Source organism: Engystomops pustulosus, chromosome 6 (assembly GCF_040894005.1).
Source record: "Engystomops pustulosus chromosome 6, aEngPut4.maternal, whole genome shotgun sequence".
Lineage (NCBI taxonomy): Eukaryota > Metazoa > Chordata > Amphibia > Anura > Leptodactylidae > Engystomops > Engystomops pustulosus.
The window spans coordinates 154,130,041-154,151,493 of record NC_092416.1 but is presented as its reverse complement, the minus strand read 5'-3'; the positions used below and the strand labels follow the sequence as shown (position 1 = coordinate 154,151,493).

The 21,453-nt window shown below is 42.4% G+C and overlaps 2 protein-coding genes across 4 annotated transcripts; one reads left to right on the top strand and one right to left on the bottom strand.

Moving 5' to 3' along the window:
- Window positions 1-4,548: 4,548 nt before the first annotated feature.
- H3-3B (H3.3 histone B) lies at window positions 4,549-7,432 on the top strand. Its single transcript, XM_072111898.1, has 4 exons — window positions 4,549-4,706; window positions 5,290-5,425; window positions 6,313-6,466; window positions 6,766-7,432. The coding sequence occupies exons 2-4, from the start codon at window positions 5,298-5,300 to the stop codon at window positions 6,892-6,894; spliced, it is 411 nt and encodes a 136-aa protein (XP_071967999.1). The 5' UTR covers window positions 4,549-4,706; window positions 5,290-5,297; the 3' UTR covers window positions 6,895-7,432.
- Window positions 7,433-7,470: 38 nt separating this feature from the next.
- On the bottom strand, window positions 7,471-21,278 carry LOC140064723 (uncharacterized). Of its 3 annotated transcripts, none has more exons than XM_072111892.1 (16): window positions 20,997-21,278; window positions 19,862-19,972; window positions 19,193-19,268; window positions 17,561-17,717; window positions 14,638-14,683; window positions 14,496-14,554; window positions 14,261-14,296; window positions 14,062-14,114; window positions 12,034-12,166; window positions 11,304-11,500; window positions 11,179-11,224; window positions 10,391-10,456; window positions 10,172-10,231; window positions 10,005-10,087; window positions 9,440-9,534; window positions 7,471-7,602 (listed from the first exon to the last, which is right to left on the bottom strand). In XM_072111892.1, exons 1-16 carry the CDS (start codon window positions 21,031-21,033, stop codon window positions 7,568-7,570), a joined length of 1,290 nt encoding a protein of 429 aa, XP_071967993.1. In that variant the 5' UTR covers window positions 21,034-21,278; the 3' UTR covers window positions 7,471-7,567. The 3 variants fall into 3 exon arrangements, with proteins under 3 accessions (XP_071967993.1, XP_071967995.1, XP_071967992.1); XM_072111894.1 differs by lacking the exon at window positions 20,997-21,278 and adding an exon at window positions 20,910-20,957; XM_072111891.1 differs by lacking the exon at window positions 20,997-21,278 and adding an exon at window positions 20,719-20,802.
- Window positions 21,279-21,453: the final 175 nt, after the last annotated feature.

Below are 21,453 nucleotides of genomic sequence, written 5' to 3'. Positions count from 1 at the left end.
GATACAATGTTTTTACTCAAATGTTGCAAGGCAACCAACTGGGCAGGGCAAAAGTAGATTAGATTAGATTTTGTTTTTTGTTTATGTTATAAAAAACAATATGGATACAATACGGACTGAACAACTTACATTACATGTCTGCCTTTTTTTTGCGGCTGTGCATGGGACATGCCCGTTTAAATGAGCCCTCAGTGTGTTATTGGCATAAAAATACGGAGAACATATGGACAAAAACAAATTTCATGTGCAACACCACTGGCTGAAAAAAAAAAATCAATCCTATGATTCCTGGACTCTCAATTTTTGGTCCAGGAAATATTGGTGTATTTTGGACTTTTTTTGATCTTTGGACTTCTTTCACGTAAGGTGTAACGCTAGCGCACAGGGGGTGGGCCTCAGCCTGATCGCATATGCTTTTCCAGAGAAATGCAACGGAACGTGTCCCCGTGGCCTAAGGCTTAAAGGGGTTTTCCCACAAACATGCTGATCAGTGGGGGTTCCAGTGCTGAGACCCCCACAGATCACGAAAACGAGAGGCCCGATGGGGTCCCACGTACCTCTGTGGGATCTTTCATCGCTCCATCAGATTCATTGAGCAGACGGCAACTTCTGAGATTAATGACGCAGAATGGTCATGCACGGCCATCTGCTACATTAGTCTGATGGAGCAACAAGGGGTCTGACGGAGGTACATGGGACCTCATCGGACCCCTCGTAATCATCAAGTTACTCCCTATCCTAAATAAGACTGAATTGTCCCTTATCTTCAGGGAAGATAGGGATCTGCCATTAAGAATTTCAGAGGCCCATGTCTTTATTCTCCCTAGGGATAATCTGTGCAGTGCATTTTCATTCATGATATAAAGATCAATCCTCAAAAAGGCTTTGGCTCTGATGTGAACATAGTCTGGGAAAAAAAAACCTTTGCACTCACCCCAGGTGTGTATGGGGCAACCTGCCTCCCTCTGCAGCAGGGACTCGTAGCATGTCCCCATTCTAAAGATACAGTAAATCTAGGTACTAGTGGTGGGACTTCATCTATCAGATAGTAATAATATAATCTTTGGATATTGGTAACAGTCCTAGTCAGATGGAATAAAGCCCCAGGGCGATCCTGGGTTTCATCGGTGTTATATACAAGTTGGATGGGTTTCCATTTCCTTTCCCTCTCTTGGTCGTTTTGTGTCTCATGACTTTGTGTTGTCTTCCTGAAGCCATGTACGAGTCATTATGGGTTTTTATTCACATATTTAGTTAAACGTTTCTAAGTATTACAGCACCCGTGAATCATGTTGGTCATAGGCTCTGCATGTTGTTATTGGTTTACCTATGTATAAGTGATGTTTCAACAACTATGCACTTTCCATTTTGTTCAATAAAAATCTTTATTGACTCGTAAAGCCCCAGGGAGCTTTGGCAAACGTGTAATTATAGCACATCCCCCCCCTACCGTGGTGCTAAACAGCTGCACAATTTTTCAAAATTTCTATAAACTGGGTTTAGAGTTGGATGGGATTATAGCCTTCTAAATTCTACAATTGTCTTAGCTGATGTAAGGTCACTATGCCATAGCAAAGTAAAAATTGATATAATTGCCCTGAAATTGACCTCTTGACTTTCCGTTATCATTTGGTCATCATTTCCATGTCATGGTGGGATCTTTGCAAAATGTGAAGGTGTTGTCAGACAGTTTACATATCTAGTGTCTGTCCATATGTAGATATCCACAGCACTCGGTGGGATAGTAGCAGCTGTATTACAATAAAGCTGTATGGATATTATAATGTCAGAGCTTTGTACACCCGGCGCACATGACAAAGGTTAAACTTCAGCATCTTACTTACTAATGACACCCATTGTCCAGTTCCAACAGGGGGTCACACATTTCCCTTGTTTTGTGTGTTACCATAAAAAGCCACAGGAGGAATTCACCAAGGCCAGAATTTGTGGCTAAAAAGTTTCAAAGTTGTGAGTTTTTGGGATTATTCGCACAAAAATGTGCAACTTTTTGAATTGTCTACAGCGTTCCCAGAATTCCCTGTAATGAATGGTGATGTATATGTCTTACCCCACTAAAAATGCACTCCCCACCTTCAAAAATCTATAACTTTTTTATTTTTACAAGTAAAGAGCTGTGTGATGGCTTATTTCCTGCGTAACACATTGCACTTCATATTGACGGCATTTATTATTCCATGCCGTGTACTAGGAAGCGGGAAAAAAATTCCAAATGCAGTGAAAATGATGAAAAAACACATTTGCACATTTTTTCTTGTGGGCTTGGATTTTACGGCTTTCACTGTGCGTCCCAAATGACATGTCTATTTTTTTCTTTGGGTCGGTACAATTATGGGGATAACAAATTTGTATAATAATGTTTTTAATGTTTTCCTACATTTACAAAAATTAAAACCTCCTGTACAAAAATGTTTTATTTTTTTATTTTGCCGTCTTCTAGCGCTAATAACTTTTTCATACTTCGGTTCACAGAGCTGTAGGTGGTTTCTTTTTTTGAGACTTTTGATGACATTTGATCACTTTTTATTTAATTTTTTTATATTTATCAAAATGGCAAAAACAGTGGCATTTTCAACTTTGGGCGCTATTTTCCCTTACTGGATTAAGCGCTGTGGAAAACCGTTATTATATTGATAGATCAGGCATTTTCGGACGCGGCAATACCTAATGTGTTTGTAATTTTTCCTGTTTATTTATATGACTTATATGAAAAGGGGGTGATTTGAAAGATCCCAGTAAAACCTACAATGGGACACATCACCGCGTAACATTAGAGGTAATACAGTGGGAGTATCTCCCAGGAAAATGTCACAACTAAAGTAAAGACTGATACAAAGTGAGAAAGAAAAATGCAACTATAGGTAGGAAAAGATTGTTTTCCCATATTGGAAAGGAAATGCTCCAGCATATTAGGATCTAATAAAAGAATAATGGGATCTGCAACCTCTCCTTGTACATTGTGTAAATATTACTGATGAGATACATTACCTGGGACATCTTTGGTTTCATATATATTGAAATATGAAGACAGAGGTGGGGTGTAGGTAGTTGAGTGCTGCCTCCTCCACTCTAAGCTATTGAGATGCTACAATAGATCACATGTATACACAACATGAGTACAGACAGGGGAACACCCAAACTACACACCACAGATTACCATACGAATACACAGGAAGTGTAATAAATACTTCATACAGAGACAGTGCTGTAATATACACTGTATACAGTGACCTTTAGGCTACATTCACACGGACGTATGAAAATGGCCGTATCCGTACCGTTTTTTTCCGGGTTAAATACGGCCACATTCTTTTCAATGGACAACACATCTGACCATTTGTATTGCCATTGTTAACTCCGTTCTGTACCGTACCGTATACTAGCCATATAAAAATATAGAGCATGCCCTATTTTCTCCCGTATTTCAGTTCCCTATGCCCTAGAAGTCTATGGGGATGTATAAATACGGGTTACATACTTGCTGCAAACGGATGAAAAACGTCACGTATATATGGGCTCATACGGCCTGTAAATATGGGACTGGAGAAATCTTACGTCCGTGTGAATGTAGCCTAACTGTGTATAATTATCAATGTACTGTGACATCACAGTATTATCCCTGTACTGTGATAACGCTTTGTACTTACATCACTGTACTATGATATCAGTGTACTATTTTTGTACTGTGACATCACTGTGCGCATTAAAGAGGTTTTCCCAAGTTAGGCCCTATCCGTTTGCGCTTGGCAATCTCTGTCAGCTCCATAGAGATTAATGGAGCAGAACGGTCATGTGCAGCCGTCTGCTCCATTAGTCTGAGGAGCGCCAAGGGGTTGGTCGGACCTCTTGTTTTCGCGATCTGCAGGAGGTCCCAGTTCTGAGACCCCCACTGATCAGAAAGTACCTTGCCTTTGTGGGAAAACCTCTTCAACCCAGTAAAGTGACATCACTGTGTGTATTATCCCTGTACTGTGACATCACTGTGTGTATTATCCCTGTCCTGTGACATCACTGTGTGTATTATCCCTGTACTGTGACATCACTGTGTGTATCACCCCTGTACTGTGACATCACTGTGTGTATTATCCCTGTCCTGTGACAGACATGCTGTATTTGGTCATGGCTGAGTACTTAGTAAAGGGTGATAAATCAAAGTGAGCTCTCCTCATGTACATGTATTGTTGCACGCTCAGTTCTCCGTGTGTCTCCGGTGTAGTACGGGCGCCGGTCCCCGCAGGTCAGGCAGCACATGGCCGCTCATGTACAAGTCTCGGCGCCGTCACCTTCGCACTGAGCTTCCAGACAAGCACAGGATTGAAACTCCCTAGATTCGACCAATCAAAACACTGGAAGCAGCTTCAATCCCTATTGGTCCATTCACCTTCCCAGTTTACCAATAACAGACTCGAATTAAGAGCCAATCACAAGCTTATATTATAACCAATCAGCGCAAAGACCATTTGGGGCGTAGCTTTTGGGAGTGACAGCTATTTCCATCCAAGGTAACAACCAATCACCGGCGCTCTCTATGTTGAAGCTGCGGTGACGATACGTCTGGGAAGTGTGACGTCAGACGCACGAGTTCGGCCTTGTATATAAAGCGCGGAGTCCGCCGTCTTTACGCATAGACGATTTCTGCTCATTGGAGAGAGAAGACGCAGTTGGGGATTAGCAAACAGCGCGATTAGGTGAGTGTCAGCGGCGGTTACTGAGGGCGATGCTTGATGAGTTGGTGGCGGTTGGCTCCTGCGCTGATCACCGGTAGCTCGGGAGGGGCGGCCGTTGCATTGTCTACGCTCAGCTTTCTGGTTTTGCTCTCATAATAACTTACAGCGGGAGATGCGTTATCTGCGGTGTGCGCAATGAGGATTTACGACGATTTTAACACTGACTGGAGGTCGGGGTTTTCCGCTGTGATGTTTTTTTTGGATGACCTACAGTGCGCGGCTGCTAATTGGCCGTTCGTTACCACGTGACCATGTTTGAATTGGCTTTGCCGCCTTTTTATGTTGACGTCATCGGAGACAATTGAATAGGATGTCAGCTCTTCTGCATGGCTGACTTTATAGTGGAACTGCTGGAGACAATACTGATGGCACAACAGTGCTGGTCACATGTGGCTGCAGCTAATTCAACTCACTAACTGGACTACAAAGGACTTGTAGCAACTTTATTTATCCAAAGTTTGTTGGGTGTATGATACCCCTGCAGTGCCCAATTCTGATGGGATGGACTTATCTATGGGTTTATAAATGTAAGTTTCTTCTTTAGGTTAAAAGATGGCCCGTACCAAGCAGACCGCTCGTAAGTCCACTGGTGGAAAGGCTCCACGTAAACAACTGGCCACCAAAGCCGCCAGGAAAAGTGCGCCCTCCACAGGAGGTGTGAAGAAGCCCCATCGTTACAGGTAAGTGTTGTCATGTCTTACAAGATCACTTAGATCTGTAGTACACATAGGAGGGAACTGCCATGTGTCACACTATGCTGTATCCTGTTCCAGCACTAATTGGGAGCAGAGCTGTAGTAACCAGTTATGGCCACTAGATGTGGTGGTCGGCTCCTCACACTGCTGCACATGGGATCTTCTGGATACCAATGATTACATAGCTACAACATGGAGGTCCCTTTATACTTTGCTGTCTTTATAGGACAACTTTAGCTTATCTGAGTTTTTTTTTAACTATGTAACTGAGCCTTAAGGCGCCATGGATTTTAATGGATTTCCCCAGCCTCATTTGCACAATGTAAAGCCTTTTAATTTTAAACACCGGTGCATAAGTGTAAAGATGAGTGAATCCTGCCACAGGGGACATATGCCAGTTTGTGGTGTGCTTGGAGTACAATTCTTGATCCTGGTGGTAATGTCCTTTAAGGGCAACACTTGTACCCACTGACATGTGCTCTTCTGGATTTAATTGTTTTAAGTGTGGTGCAGTTTTTATGAATTGGATGTTACTTGCCCCTTCAAAGGGGTGTGCCTGACATTCTGATCTCTAATCGTGGCCAACTGTTAATGACCAGTTATTGGGTCATAGACTTTGAAGAATAGGAGTAATGTAATATATGTTTATAGGACTAAAAGTAGTCCCGCTGAGATCAGTGCTATGTGTGACGCTTCTCATTAATTACATGTTGGATTTAGTGGGAATTGCCCATTCCTCTCAGGATTTCCCCATACCAGGCTTATAGTGCTACTTCTCATACTGGGCACCTGAGTCATGAGTTGTCACATGTGTAATGTAACTCATGGGCACTATGGACAGTTCAGTAACTTATTTTTCTGCTTTCCTCCAGGCCCGGCACTGTTGCTCTCCGTGAGATCCGTCGTTACCAGAAGTCCACTGAGCTTCTGATCCGCAAACTCCCTTTCCAGAGGCTGGTGAGAGAAATCGCCCAGGACTTCAAGACTGATCTCCGCTTCCAAAGCGCTGCCATTGGTGCACTGCAGGTACCTAAAACTAGTGAATATCTGTAATAAGTGGTTTAGCTACAGTATCCTTAATTGCTATTACATTGCATCACATCCACAAGGCAGCAATAACTACACTGACTAATATTAAGTGGGGGATTTTTCTACTCTAAATCTTGTTTCAATGCTTCTGCCAGGGTTTCTAATCCATTCTTGGTTCCTAATGGAGGTTTAAAAGGAGTTTTAACAAATGGCTAATATCCTGATTGATAGGACAATTGCAGGTGACTGTATGTATCTAATGCAGCAATTGCTCATAAGTTTTGTTTGTCTTACAGGAAGCCAGTGAAGCTTACCTTGTCGGTCTCTTTGAAGACACCAACCTGTGTGCCATCCATGCAAAGAGAGTGACAATCATGCCCAAGGACATCCAGCTGGCTCGCAGGATAAGAGGAGAGCGGGCATAGAGGCACTTGTGGAGTTTTTATAGAGATTGTGTATTATACTTTGGTTTTAACTTGTGTTTTTATGTTTCCTTATTTTGTAATTTACAACCATTCCATCTGCCACTCAGGGTGAATGCTTCTCATTCTAGCTGCCCCATTGGTGTCCCTAGCACTGGGCAGCAGGTGCTTATGCATGACCTTGGCCCCATTTCACTATGCTCTGCAGCCAACATAATAACCTGTTTGGAAGGAATTCTCCAGGCTGTGCTTTAATGCTAAGCATGAGGACTCCTTGGGTATGAGCCTAGTAAATGGGGTCAATTCTGTAAGTGTTCCCGCCTAGAGTATCAGTGAGACTGTTTGTCATTGTTTATTTCCCACCGCTCATTGTAACTCAGTTTTGGGTGGTCACTGCAGCTTGCCCAACATGAGGTGACCTGGTGCTTTGTACAGTGCAGACTGATGTGTTTAACAAGGCAGCTACAGACACAATGTGCATTTATCAGAGCTATTTTATATATTGTAGTGTCAGTATTTTAAATTAAATGTTTTATCAGTCCTTATGGCTCCGCTTCACTCACTTCACACTTGCAATGGTTAAAAAAAATAAACTCTTTATTATAGTAGAAAGATTTGTAAGAGGGGAAATGTGAAGGTGCTGGCTGGACATTCAGGAGTCTGGCCACTTGTGGGGTCACACAAACCATTCTGTATGCTTGAAGCCTGCCGCTAAAAAGAGAACATGGCATAAACTTGCATTCCATATACTGAAAAAAATTCTTTCACAAGCTTTTGATTGAACAAAACATGAAAGTTTACACAAAGTGCAGACACTGGTACATGGTAGTTGGTAATGATGGCATTTTACTTGTACTAGAATATGGCTGGTATTGGTTTATGGATACTGGTACACTCCCTTACCCTTCAGGCTAAAGCAGATGTGCTGAAAACACCTCCACTACATCAGCAACCATACAAAAATCAATTCATTAGTATAATAAAGAAACACTTAACTCGGGTTTAAAAAGGCCATGTATAACAAGATTAGAAGTTTAACCCCTTCATGCTCTGACTTATATCCACTGCAGAGCTATGAAGGGGGCACACAGACTGAGCCCTCTTCATACAGAGATGGGCTTTGCTGCATATTGCAACAAAGACCCATCACTATCCCATGCTCCGTACTTTTAACAATAGCGGGTGTTAACCGCTACTGTGCTGCTGGCAGTCGCTGGCGGCACTTAAAACGTGGCGGAGCATGGGCACCTCGTTTCTTCAGACTGACGTTCCCCTGAATGTCATTGGGTTGGCCATTTGTTGCCATGATAGCCTCTGGTCTTTGTCAGACTCTTGGCTGCATGGTTTCAGGAGATTCGTTACAATGAGCCAGTGGCTCATTATGAGTTATATGCAAAAATGCCATATACTTCAATCCAGTAGCATTGCAGTATATGTTAGAAACAAATCAAACATTAGGTATCAATGTCTCCCGACATGCTCGATCCATCAAAATATAAAAAGTTATTGCTGACAGACGTCCAAAACAGGAAATGGCGGTCAAATGCGACTTTTACATGACAAAGTGATCAAAATGTCAGTCCTCAAAATGGTAGCACTGAAAACTGCTCATTTTGCAAAAAATTACCCCTCACACAGCTCCGTACACTAAAGTATGAAAAAGTTAGTGTCAGATGGAAAAAAATTCATACCCATTTGTTTAAATTTTTGAAAATGCAATAAAACCTGTATACACTTGGTAACTCTACAATCCTACTGAACCAAAGAATAAAGTAGATGTGTTATTTGGAGCGTAGTCCACAAGAATGTGATGTAGTTTGATGCAGTGAAAAAACCCTGTGTCCTTAAGGGGTTAAAGTTAGATCCAGGCATGACTAATGAGCCAAAAGGGCTCCAGGGGGTGTTATCCCACTTACAATGCTGTATCTTCATAGCCTTAATGTCTAATGCTACCTCATTTAATCTCACAGCAGCAGTGGAAGTCTTCCTACTTAGGTACAGTAAGAGGGGCTCTGGTAACAAGGCTGCCACGTTAAGTGTCTGTGGTTTAGGCTTCATTTTGATAGTGGATTTCCTTTTTAAAGTGGTTTATAGTAAACTAAAATCATTTAAGTCCCCCCTACAGATCATAAGAATGGGGTGTCCCATGTACCCCCCTGTAAATCTATGGAATGGAGCTCCTTAGAGGGTGGGGTAGCCCAGCCATGCATAACCCCCCCCCCCCTCCTTGTGATCTGTGAGGGGGGTGTCTTATCACTGATACCTCCGCCCATCAAGTGTGGATAGGGCCTTGTTTGTGTCGTGAGGGAAACCCCTTAAGGCTAATACCTGTTAAAGGCATTGTGAACTGACATAACAATTCCCGTGCATCCAGCTTTCCTATGTGTTCAGCTTGGAAAATAGAGCCAATACAGCACAGTCTTGCTAGATTTTGGCTACGTGTACACAAACATTGTTGTTGGACACGTGCCTAGTCATTGTTCTGTGTATTTCTATGGGATCATACACATGGCTGTGCTTTACATGGGCCAGTGTAGTTGAGACTCACCAATACGTTTTATTATCTCCTCACACTCCTTGTTGCTGGGCGCTTCAAACACAAAGCAGTCGAAGGAAGGCATATCATGGGCTTTATCTTTTGCACTTGGGGGAAAAAAAATAAATATGGTCACAGATGTACATTGTAATACCACACACGAGTTATGGGATCATCTACTAGTGGTCCCTTCTTACTAGAGTAAACTCCAAACTGACAGAAACCCCCTCCTAAGCAGATATCATACGGACAGGGCTTAATGCTTGTACAGAGTGGCCGGTATCTATTCACTAGCCACTTGTTGTACCGTGAAGTGATAATCAGACTTGTATAGGTAGATGCAGCGTGGCACCATACCCTCAGGGCTGGGCATGTCTTGTGATACCAATTATGTAATGTACGTCACACTAAGATGTTTATGCCATCATAAATACCAGAGGACATTTATGATTGCACAAGTATGGAGACCTATAGCCAAGTAGTGCAGAACCTAATGGGACATCATTGTATGTGTGATCCATAACTATCACTCCCATCTTCCTCCCCACCAAGTATAAGCTCATGACACCATACTCACATGGCACACAATGCAAAAACTTTCCTGTTATCTAGCCGCCTTCCAATACTGGAAATCTCTGGGTAAGAGTAATGAAACAGGACCTGCCAGAACACAACGGCAGAGAGTTAGGACTGAGAAAGATACAAGCAGTGTAGAAATAGACAACTTCTAGTCCCATCATTCACCTCGGAGGATTCCTTGTCATTTACTGCAACCTCTGTCTCCTTGATGTCCAGCAATACAGCCTGTGGGAGCAGAGAAAGCCTGGGGTGAGCAGGTCAGAGGTGCCATTTAAAGGCTAGGAAATAAGTGATGCAAGTGTCATGGAGTGCTATATAGTATGTATACCTGCACTGCATGAGTGCTTAGGGATGATATACACATGGCACCACTATGGAACTCACCTTTGGAAGACGGTTCTGCTTCCGCACCTTGGTGATGCCAACATCTAGAATTTCCTTGCCTCCAAACTAAAATGACAAAAAAGAAAAAGGTTTAAGTTTTTCTATCCAAAGGCAAAGTAATTTAATGAGGTCATTCTCATAGAAGAATGTCTAAAGCATAGCAGTAAGGAGTATTACCAACTACCCTGTTAGACACGACAGATATCTAACATGACCGTCTGGGGGGTCCCTAATCAATGGCACATTGTAAGGAGGGTCTTGGACTGACACTACTAAGGTTCAGGACTGAAAATACTATAAAAACATTATCCCTGGAGGGCGACTTCTACCTCCTCCTGCCAAATTTCCAGAGTCAGTGCGGTAACTATATAGCAGTGATGGCAAACCTTTTAGACAACAGGTGCCAAACCTACAACCGAAACCCACATATTTTTTGCAAAGTGCCAATGTGACAATTGAGTCAGTAACTTATTACTCCCTGCTCTGGCACAGGTTTAAATCGTATCGGCACCGGATGACACCAATACAGTAGAAAGAAGTTCAAATTATCATTGTAGCTTCCTTCTAGGGTGCTGAGACTGCAAGAGGCCTTACGCCCAGTTTGGCGAACACTGCGCTGGGGTGAAGGCAAGGGTGCCCATAGAGAGGGCTCAGAGTGCCACCTCTGGCACCCGTGCCATAGGTTTACCGCCACTGCTATCTTTAATGTAGTTAAAAGCACCAAATCCTTTTTCATCTTTGCACAGTATGAAATCCAATAGCATGATATCAAAGTGCCAACCACTTACCAATCCAACATCTGTTTGGCCCAGATACAGCGCAGAATACAGCAGCCTATGAGACAGATGCAGCACGGGCATTAGTTACCACAATGGACCCTTCCCCCAACACCCCAAACACTTTAATACCCGACCTTCCATCCTGCTGCGGACGCTCCTGACTATTCTCCAGGCTCCTGGGGTTCTGCTGTAGTTGGAAATCAGGAACCCGCTCTTTAACCCCTTTAAGATACGGTATGAGGGGGCGGAAGACCTCACCATCTTTCCATCGCCAGCGGATTATTTGGAATATTAGCGGCTCCCCCTTGAGTTTGCTTAGTACCGTGCCTGCCTTAATAGGGTTAATGAATGGGAAGAGAGTGGAAAGACACAATAAAGTAGTCTGTCAGTACAAACTAGCTTAAAGGGATTGTCACACATGTAAATAAAGATAGGCACTTGATCACAGGTGGTCACACCATTACAGGGATGGGGGTCCCTCAGTCTTTGAAAATATTGTAGCAAGAGTCGCCATTCACATTGCTCTATTACTCTTATGGAGCGACGAGGGGTCAGTCGGACCAGTCGTTCTCGTGATCTGCGGGGGTCTTAGCACTGAGACCCCACTGATCAGTAAATTAGGCCTTTTCCACAGGATAGGCCCTAACTTTGCTTTGTGGGAAAACCCCTTTAAGGGCAGGTTATCTGCCTGAAACACATTGATCTTGTGGATTTTATTGCAACCTTGAATGTTTGAATTTGCACCAATAAAGGAAAATGAAAGTCTCCCTTGAGGTGGACCAGTTGTTTGCTTGTAGGCAATGAGTGGGACCCCCATTGACCACACACTTACCCCCTATCCTGTTCTGGTCACTTTCCACTTACCTGTCCATTATAGGCATTTCTGAGCGATACACCGTTTATTTCATCTATGATGTCCCCCGCCAGGACCACCTCATCTACTTCAGTTTGGCTATCCGGGAGCACCTGTACTACAAACACACGGCCCTCCAGATACCTGGGAATAAAACACAATGTAACCCTGGACTGTTGCATGCCCACTAGTCACTTCACAGGGAACTTTAGGATCACATAAATACATAAGGTGTTGCATATTACCTCTACTACAACTATTAAAGCAGCAAGCTCTGCTATTATATAGAGTGGTATAAGATATAAAACATATACTGTGCAATGAATATATACTGTCGTTACCATATGGTGTGCATAGAAAAAATACTGTTATGTATGGCTCAACAATGGAATAAAAGTCAGTTTTACTTTCAGCGCCCCATGATATCTGGCATATGGAAGACTGCAGCTCAGCGAGTGGGGAAAACTGGAAAGCTATATAGTGATTAGTTTTAAAGCCACTGGTAAACCCCTTTAAGCAGTTATGGGCCATGATTGATTATCTGCAGGAAGAGAGCTGCAAATAGATTGGCAAGGATCAACGTCTTCTTTGATTTATATATAGGGGCAAATGCCTTCTGTACGTAGGCTGATATGAAGAGCAATCTGCACCACTTTTGGCATTTTGTTTAAAAAAGACATCTACCCCCAGGATGAAGGATTGTACACCAAGCACACTGACGTACTGGTGTGCACCCTCTGGCAGGATCTGTTCAACTTTTAGCTTCTTATGCCCTGTTTTTTTTTTTTTTTTTTAAGGGCTTTTAAAATTATGCAAATTAGCCCAAGGGGCTCTGTGTTTCATAGGTGTTAATGGAGCCTGATGCCCCTCAGGCTCATGTGCATAATTTTAAAAGGCTTTAAAACAAAACAAACAGAGCATAAGAAGCTAAAAGTAGAGCAGATCTTGCCAGAGTGTGTGCTTGGTTTACAATCCTTCATCCTGGCAGTTGATGTCCTTTAACATTTATAACCACAAAATACCTCATAAAATACACAATAGACCCTATGTCGAGGATCTACTGACCTCCTTTTACACTGCTGCGTTGAATACAGTTTGCAGCACTCTTCATTGATGTCTATGAGAGTGTTACAAATGGTTGAGTGTATGTGCTCTGCTATTTGCATCACTTGAATGTGGTCTTGCAGGGCAGAAAACTTTGCATTGCACCTGGTGGTGAGGAGGGAGGTGGGCAAACTCCTTTTCTCTAAATAGGTGCAGGTCCAAGAGATGGACATATCCTGTATGTGTGTCATAAATGTTATACATGAGAACACTCCTTCCACGCTATTACTTAAATGTTATACTTAAAGGATTGCACCTCTAAATACATGTCCCCTCTCCAGATCAATGGGAGCCTAATGATCAAAACAACGGGGGGCTTTCAAGCATTGGGGCGCATGTTCAACTACATTGCAATCACTTCTATGGGACTACAAAATATAGCGGTGCCAGATAAGTGAATGGAGCGTTGGTTGACCCCTTGCAGACCCCCATTCTCATGATCACTGAGTCTTTGCGGACAGATCCTCAGGGATCAGGAACTAATTTGATGTACATGGGGAGAGTGTGATATAGATATATATATATACATACACACACACACCACACACTTACACATATCTATATATATTAGTGGGAAACCCCTTTATATAACTTGAATAAAGTGTAAAGGAGCTTTATTTGGCTTATACACCTACCTGTATATAGGCCAGTAATTACATGTGCTCTACAGTCAGCGCTTTAACCCCTTAATGAGAAATAAAGCTGAATAGGTAAAAGTTTGCCAGGGCGGAAGGGAATTAATCTGCTGCCCTGACAGAACTAGCTAAACCTGTTAGTAATGCTGTTCTGCAGGGAGTGGCTGTACGTGGGTGAGATCAGAGTGACCCGCCGCTGGAGTACAGTCGTTGGGTGACATCAGCATCAAAATGTGTTGCCATTGGTGACAACATTTTAAAGGGTGTAGTCATATTATGACAGGTCTGCAAAGTTCTTACCTCAATACCATTCCTAGTTCTCGGCATGGCACTGTCTGGTAGGTGGCACACACCTGAGGGTAATAAGCATTAGTATCAACATGGCTTCTTCTCATTGACAATGATACAATCAATATGCATTTTCTTTATAGATAAAGGGGTTCGTTCTCCCAATGAACATTCATCACATACAATTTGTAGAAAATCAATGCATACTTACAGGTAGAAGCCAGCTCTCATCCAGGAAGCTAGAGTTCTGATGAGAAAGGACAATAGCCATGTATTACTATAGATCTGTATTAATTGGGTAGCAGACAATTGAATAAACATGTCTCCGAGATAGATGTGAAATAGCACCTAGATTTGTCATCCATTTATGACATATTCTGTGGATACATTATAAATTGTTTAGATGGGAAATCCCCTTCTATCCTTCTATACAGAACTTGACTTACCTGCAAATCAAGATTAAAAGTGCTCTGGGAGATCACCATCAGCAAAGAGAGGAAAGGCTCTATAAAAGGAATCACAGAGGAAACTAAAATACATGATAACTAAAAGGAACTACTAAGTAACTAGTGAAATAAGATGCATTACCCATATGCTCCTCATTTCCCAGTACTGAGAAAAATGGGTCGTACCACTGCAATAAAAGGACACAAGTCAGAGGAGGGATGTAATAAGTAATATTGGGTTGACAGGGATCAGACTGTCTAATACTACATTGACCAGCATAGAAGGCGAGGCCCTATATTAATATAGGATATAAAGATATTTCTTGATCAATTCTGCAAAGTGGACAAGAGTCTGCGTCTCCTTGTAGATATTAACCCCTTAAGGACGCAGGGTTTTTCGGCTGATTTCTCGCTCTCCAACTTCAAAAATCCATAACTTTTTCATTTTTCCGTGTACAGACCTGTGTGAGGGCTTATTTTGTGCGTAACAAATTTTACTTTCCCGTGATGTTATTTATTTTAACATGCCGTGTACTGCGAAGCTGAAAAAAAATTCCAAATGTGGAAAAATTGAAAAAAAACCGCATGTGCGTCACGTTCTTGTGGGCTCAGTTTTTACGACTTTCAATCTTCGCTCCAAATAACATGCCTACTTTATTCTTTGGTTCGGTGCGATCGCGGTGATACCAAATTTATATAGGTTTTATTGTGTTTTAATACATTTTCAAAAATTAAACGAATGTGTACAAAAAAGAAAAAAAATTTTTTTGCCATCTTCTGACGCTAATAACTTTTTCATACTTTGGCGCACGGAGATGTGAGGGGTCATTTTTTGCGAAATGAGGCGACGTTTTCATTGCTACCATTTTGAGGTCTGTGTGACATTTTGATCATTTTTTATTTCATTTTTTATGTTATGTAAAAAGGTGTAAAAGTCGCATTTCGGACATTTGGGCGCCATTTCCCGCCTCGGAGGTCACCGCCGGCCGTAACCGTTTTTATATTTTGATAGATCGGGCATTTTGGGACGCGGCGATACCTAATATGTCTGTGATTTTTACTGTTTGTTATGTTTTATATCCGTTCTAGGGAAAGGGGGGTGATTTGAACTTTTAATATTTTATTAATTTTTTTTATTTTTTAAACTTTTTTTTTTCTTTTTTTTTTCACTATTTTTTAGACCATCTAGGGTACATTAACCCTAGATGGTCAGATCGCTCCTACCATATACTGCAATACTACTGTATTGCAATATATGGCGTTTTTGCAGGTCTTACATTACAATGAGCCACTGGCTCATTGTAACGAACCTGCATAAACCATGTAGCCTCGTGTCAAAAGAAGACCCGAGGCTACCATGGTAACCGATCGCCGCCCCCCGATGATGTTCGGGGGCGTGGCGATCGAAAAAAAGATGGCGGTGCCCGCGCGCCGCCGTCTTTTAAACGCCGCCCGCGACTTTGCGGGCGGCGTTTAGAGGGTTAATAGCCGCGATCGGTGCAAGCACCGACCGCGGTTATTAGCGGTGGGGGTTTTGTGTAAAATGCAAAAACCCCCACCTCTGTATGAAGAGGACTCAGCCCGTGAGCCCTCTTCATACATCCCTTATACCTCTGCGCCGTAGAGCTACGGCGCAGAGCGTTAAGGGGTTAATAAAGGGGTTTATTTTCTTCATTTTTACCATTGTTTTTTTAGTTTTACACCATTTACAATGTCACTTAAACACATTATATTACCATGAGACATTAAAGAAAATCTGCCATCAAAATCAAGCACAATAAACCAAGGACACTTACTCAGAGATCCAGGAACCATGACTGTAGTCTTCTGATATTTGTTATCCATGGCCTTCTTCTTTTAAAATAAACTTTTACAATTATGCTAATGAGCCATAAGGGCTCTGCCATAGCCCATCTGTGCTTGGTCTTCACAGGCTGTTACATTGGTCTCACCCTCCCCCCTGCTTCATCAGCACTTCCCCCACCCCTCTTCCTGGAATAATCTCACCACAGCAGGACACAGTGGGACGGGAGGAGATTAGACAGTGCATGGAGGGGCTCTGGTAGAGGCCTTCTTACTTTTTAGCATAATTATTAAAGTTGCTTTTAGAAGGAAGGAGGCAGTGGATAACAAATATAAGAAGATACTCATAGATCCAGGCACCTCTGCTGTGCTTAAGTGCCCCTGGTTTATCATGATGGTACATTTCCTTTTACGAAAATAGTGATTATGTACAGTTTAGGGAAATAAATTCTTACATTCACATGTATAACTGTGTGGCATTCCTCTGTTATTTCTCCTGGAGATGTATGAGTGTTACTGTATATGCATTGATATCGCAGCTAGGCCCAGTTCACTTGTGCCTGGGCTTTCCGCTATACTCTCTGTTTAAGGAGAGCATAAAGAAACCTAAAAACAGAAGGTGAACAGAAGGTCCTCCATTCACTTTCTGTTGCCCATAGACTATAATGCACCTTCTGTCACGCATCTGTAATAGTGAAAGAAAAAGAGCCAAATGCAGGTGTGAACCTAACCATATTCCATTCCTGCTTTTAGCCCACAATTATTGCTGTAAAAACTCATGAGATTACACAGGTAAAGGGTATAATGGAAAGTTCTGCACCTGTTCTGGGTATTCAATCACAATTCGAATGTTTGATCACAATAACTGATACATAAAAAAAACTGATGAAAAAACTGAAATCTGAACTGGTCCTATGACCCATTTCACATCAGCTCCTTTATTATCTTACATCACTAAATTGGTAAAAATGGAAGGCTAAGGCATCCATTAATATGTCCATTGATTTCAGATAACTTTTACTTGATATAGGAAAAAAAAATAGCGCTGCAGCTCCTGTCCAAATTTCCACTCAAACAATGGTTATGGAAATGGAGACTAAAGGAAGTATGCATATTACAGATGGGTGTCTTCGCTTAGGCTGGTTTAGGTTAGACAGATGTTTTGGGTTTTTGACCCCACTATACTAGATGACGGGATAAAATGCCCAAGACATTGACGATAGTGAATCCCATGAAGCTGGTGAACAACTTCTAAGACTCACCTCAAGTAATCGGTGTGTGTGCTGCAAATGCTGGAGAGTGGCTGCTAAAGCTTTCCTACTAAGGGCCATGCGCAGAAAATATCGGCCTCGTCCCTGTGCGGTTAACGTCTTTGGACAGGCCAGAGTCTTCTCGATCATGACAGAAATATGAGGGAGCCTATCAAAACAACAAAAAATTATTAGGAGAATTATCATACAATGAAACATATGTATTAAACATCAGTTTTAATCATTGGATTCTTTTAACATGGCCATTTACCAATTATAAAATTATGATAATGAAGCTCTATGGCTCATGTGGCTGCCCCACCACTCTCCTCTTAGGGTGCGTCCACACGTTCAGTTTTTCAGATGCAGTTTTTGATGTCCAAAGCAGGAGTGGAGTAAAAAGAGAGGAGGAGCAGCACGTCATAATGATAAGTCTTTCCCATTATGATCCACACCTGCTTTTGGCTTAAAAAACTACATCTGAAAAACTGGTGGTCGCACCCTCACCCTAATTATGCACAGCTTCAGAGAATGTTGTCCCTGGCAGGCAGAAGTAATCAATCACTGCACCATCTCCCAGCTTCTGTGTATAAGTGATCCAGCTCTGGTTGATTACTCCTGTCTGGACAGTAATGTGCCTATGCATGGCAGGCTGAAGCAATCCAGCTTTCCCAAGGTGCTGAATTTTATAATTGTTTTTTGAGCAAAATCACTCGGATCAGGAATTAAACAAGATATGTTTCTGCATCAGTGTAGCTACAGCATTCTTAAGGTATGTTTGGTTCATAATGCATGAAAACAAATGGTAGATTTCCTTTTATGTGTATGGGCAGCTTATATTGTCTCTTAAATTACTGGGGCCCAATTAAGTTGATACTCAACATGCCACAGGTGAGAACACATATGCTGCCGATATTGCAGCTCTGCTGTATTAAGATGAAGGGAATTTAGTTGCAGTAGCACTCAATACCCATGGTCAGGTGTGACGTTATTTTTTGGAATAAAGCAATCATATTTTTGAACCTCCGGACTACCACTTTAAAATGACAACAGGGGTTTCATCGGTCTCACTAAAATCAATGGGTTTGGAGAACAATCTGCTAATCTAAATACTTGTACATTATTTAAATATCAATGGATTATTGGAGTGTTTTAACCTCATATCCTGGCTTTTTAAGGCCTCGTGACCTATTATCAGGTTTTCCCCCTTTCGTTATGTAGGTTGTGAGAGCATCTTGTTAACTGGAGACATTCATCAGGAGATGTGTGTGAAAGGTTTTTGTTTTTTTTTGGGTACCTATGTGTATGTATTGTTTGTTCGTGTGTAGCTACTTAGGCTATGACTAAGGGTGATGCCACACATGTTGTTTTGAAACTGTTTTTGGTCAGTTTTTAAGCACTCTTAAAAAACGCATACGTTTTTGTCCGTTTTTTATTGCGCAAATTTGGAAAACGGACCAAAAACGGTTTCAAAACGCCATGTGTAGCAACACCCTAAGCTCCAAATGCTTCAGTTATGTGCTACATGTCAAAAATGTGCTTATATCTGAAGAATAAACATTGAAAACTTTAACACACTGCTAGATTATCTTCGTCAATTTTTGGAATTATCTATTATCAGCAATGTATGTTTTCAGTTCACACCTGCCACAGGTATCATGTTGTGGAAGCTCCTCAATCCAATGCCAGTAATCTCTTCTCTTCAATCCAAGAACACCACCTGGAAGACAACGGTACATGTTCTGCATCCTCGTAGAGCAGGATTTTTTACATGCAAGAACAGTAAAAATAAAAAAATTCTACTCAAGTTATTAGAACCTGAGGAAGCTATTGATAGCATTTCTCTGCAGGTGCTAATCCAACGAAAGGGCTCTATGTAAAGATATCCGCACACATTGTGGCAAATCTTGTAGTGGACTTACAGAAAAATTTCGGTTTGTTTGTGATGCTGATGGCATAGCTACAGGATTACCGCCAGGGTAAATCCTACAGCATCCCGTAATGTGTGCAGATACCCTTAGGGTGATGACACACGTGGCGTTTTTGGCCCGTTTATAAGCAGTCCTTCAACAAACGTATGCGTTTTTGACCAGTTTTAATGAAGATAATAGGTAAAACCTGTCAAAAACGGATGTGTTTTCAAAAATGCATGCGTTTTTAACAGACTGCTTAAAAACGGACCAAAAACAAGTTCAAAACGCCATGTGTGGCATTACCCTTAGAGTCTCTCTGGAAGGGAGATTGTCAGGATATATCTCATGTACCTAAAAACAGAGAGCCTCTGTATAAGTTATTTTTTGTCATAGTACTTACTCTTTAGCCCTTTGCGCAGGATCATCTCTATGGTGTCACATAGTGGGGTGATATGAGGAGAGTCATCCTGAATAGGATCTGTACCGACTGACTGCAACCCCAGGACACAAGCTGGAAGAGAAAACTACTGTTATACATTCATCACAGAAGTGTCAGTGTATAGCAACGCATTGTCTGACAATGACCTTTGAGAAGAAGCTAAAAGGGCAGACTAAGGGTGATGGCACACGTTCAGTTTTTCAGATACAGTTTTTGAAGCCAAAAGCAGGTGTGGATCATAATGGGTGAGACAAATAATTGAAAGGTGCTGCTCCTCCTCCTACTTTTACTCCATTCCTGGTTTGGGCATCAAAAACTGCATCTGAAAAACTGAACGTGTGACATCACCCTAATACTGTCCTGCACCTCTACCTGCATCAATGTGGCCGTCTCTGTATATTTTTGACAGTCAAAATCTAGCAAAAGAAGGCACAAGACACTTTTAGTATATCTGGGACAGAGAGGCCGTCACTGCCTCTACTACAGGGGGGCCACTGCTTTAGAGGTGGGGGCACCCCGGCTGCCTCTATGTCAGCCACCCTACCCGACTATGTGGCCAGTAATCCTCATAGGATAAACTCTCTAAACAGTCAATATTATGGACTAATATTATGGATTATTGGGACAATGCAAAGGAAAACCGCCACCAATACATGGGTACCTGGTGGGGCTGCCCGTTTCGTTGCCCTATTGCTGTAAGGCACATGTAGAGCACAAGTAATACAGATGTAGCAATAATTGTGACAATTATTACAAAACTGCAACTTTACTATACAAATTCACGAAAAAAAAAAAACTTTTGCAATGGAGACAGTTACTGTGATAAACTGCAACATAAGTCCAACGTCTATGTATTAAAACGACTAGGGGTAAATGTGGCATCACCCCAATTCCCCCGCGGGGGGGGGATGGGGGGGTTGTTGGGCGGAGGCACCAGGTTATCCTACAGTATGGTCCATGACCTCTATGCAGGGTGCACCACACAGGTCATACACCATCACAAACTGACAGCAAGCTGCAGGCAGCATGACATTGCAAGGCACGCTGGGACTTGTAGTCTCTCGGCGTATGCCATGTCACTCGCAGCTTTACCAACCTTTCAGAGTGCCCAGCAGAGGCTCCTTCCCTGCCATGTCCGTCTATGTCCGGGCTCCGGGGGGAAGCTCTGCACTGAGCCGCTAGCAAAACATCGAAGGTCCAGCTGTAGCACAGGTCTGGGGGTGGGGCGTGCTCCCCCTTTTTATAAAATGAGCCGATCCAAAATTGCAGAAGGTAATGAGAGGCGCCGCTTCAACTGTGCAGTGCGGGGGGTGTCTGAGGTGTGTGCACTGCTCTCTGCTTCTGGCCGGCTTCAGCCCTTCCCTGGGCTATGTCACATTCCTGTACAGGTGTCAGGTGAACCCTATTGTGTGTTGACAGTGACATCAGGCCCCACCTGTAGGAGGCTACAATTTACTTCCATTTACCTGATTAGGACAAGTTTTCAAAAAGGACATAAAACGCATATACACCTATGTACAAGGCACAAAAAAGAGACAAAGTAGATTTAAAGG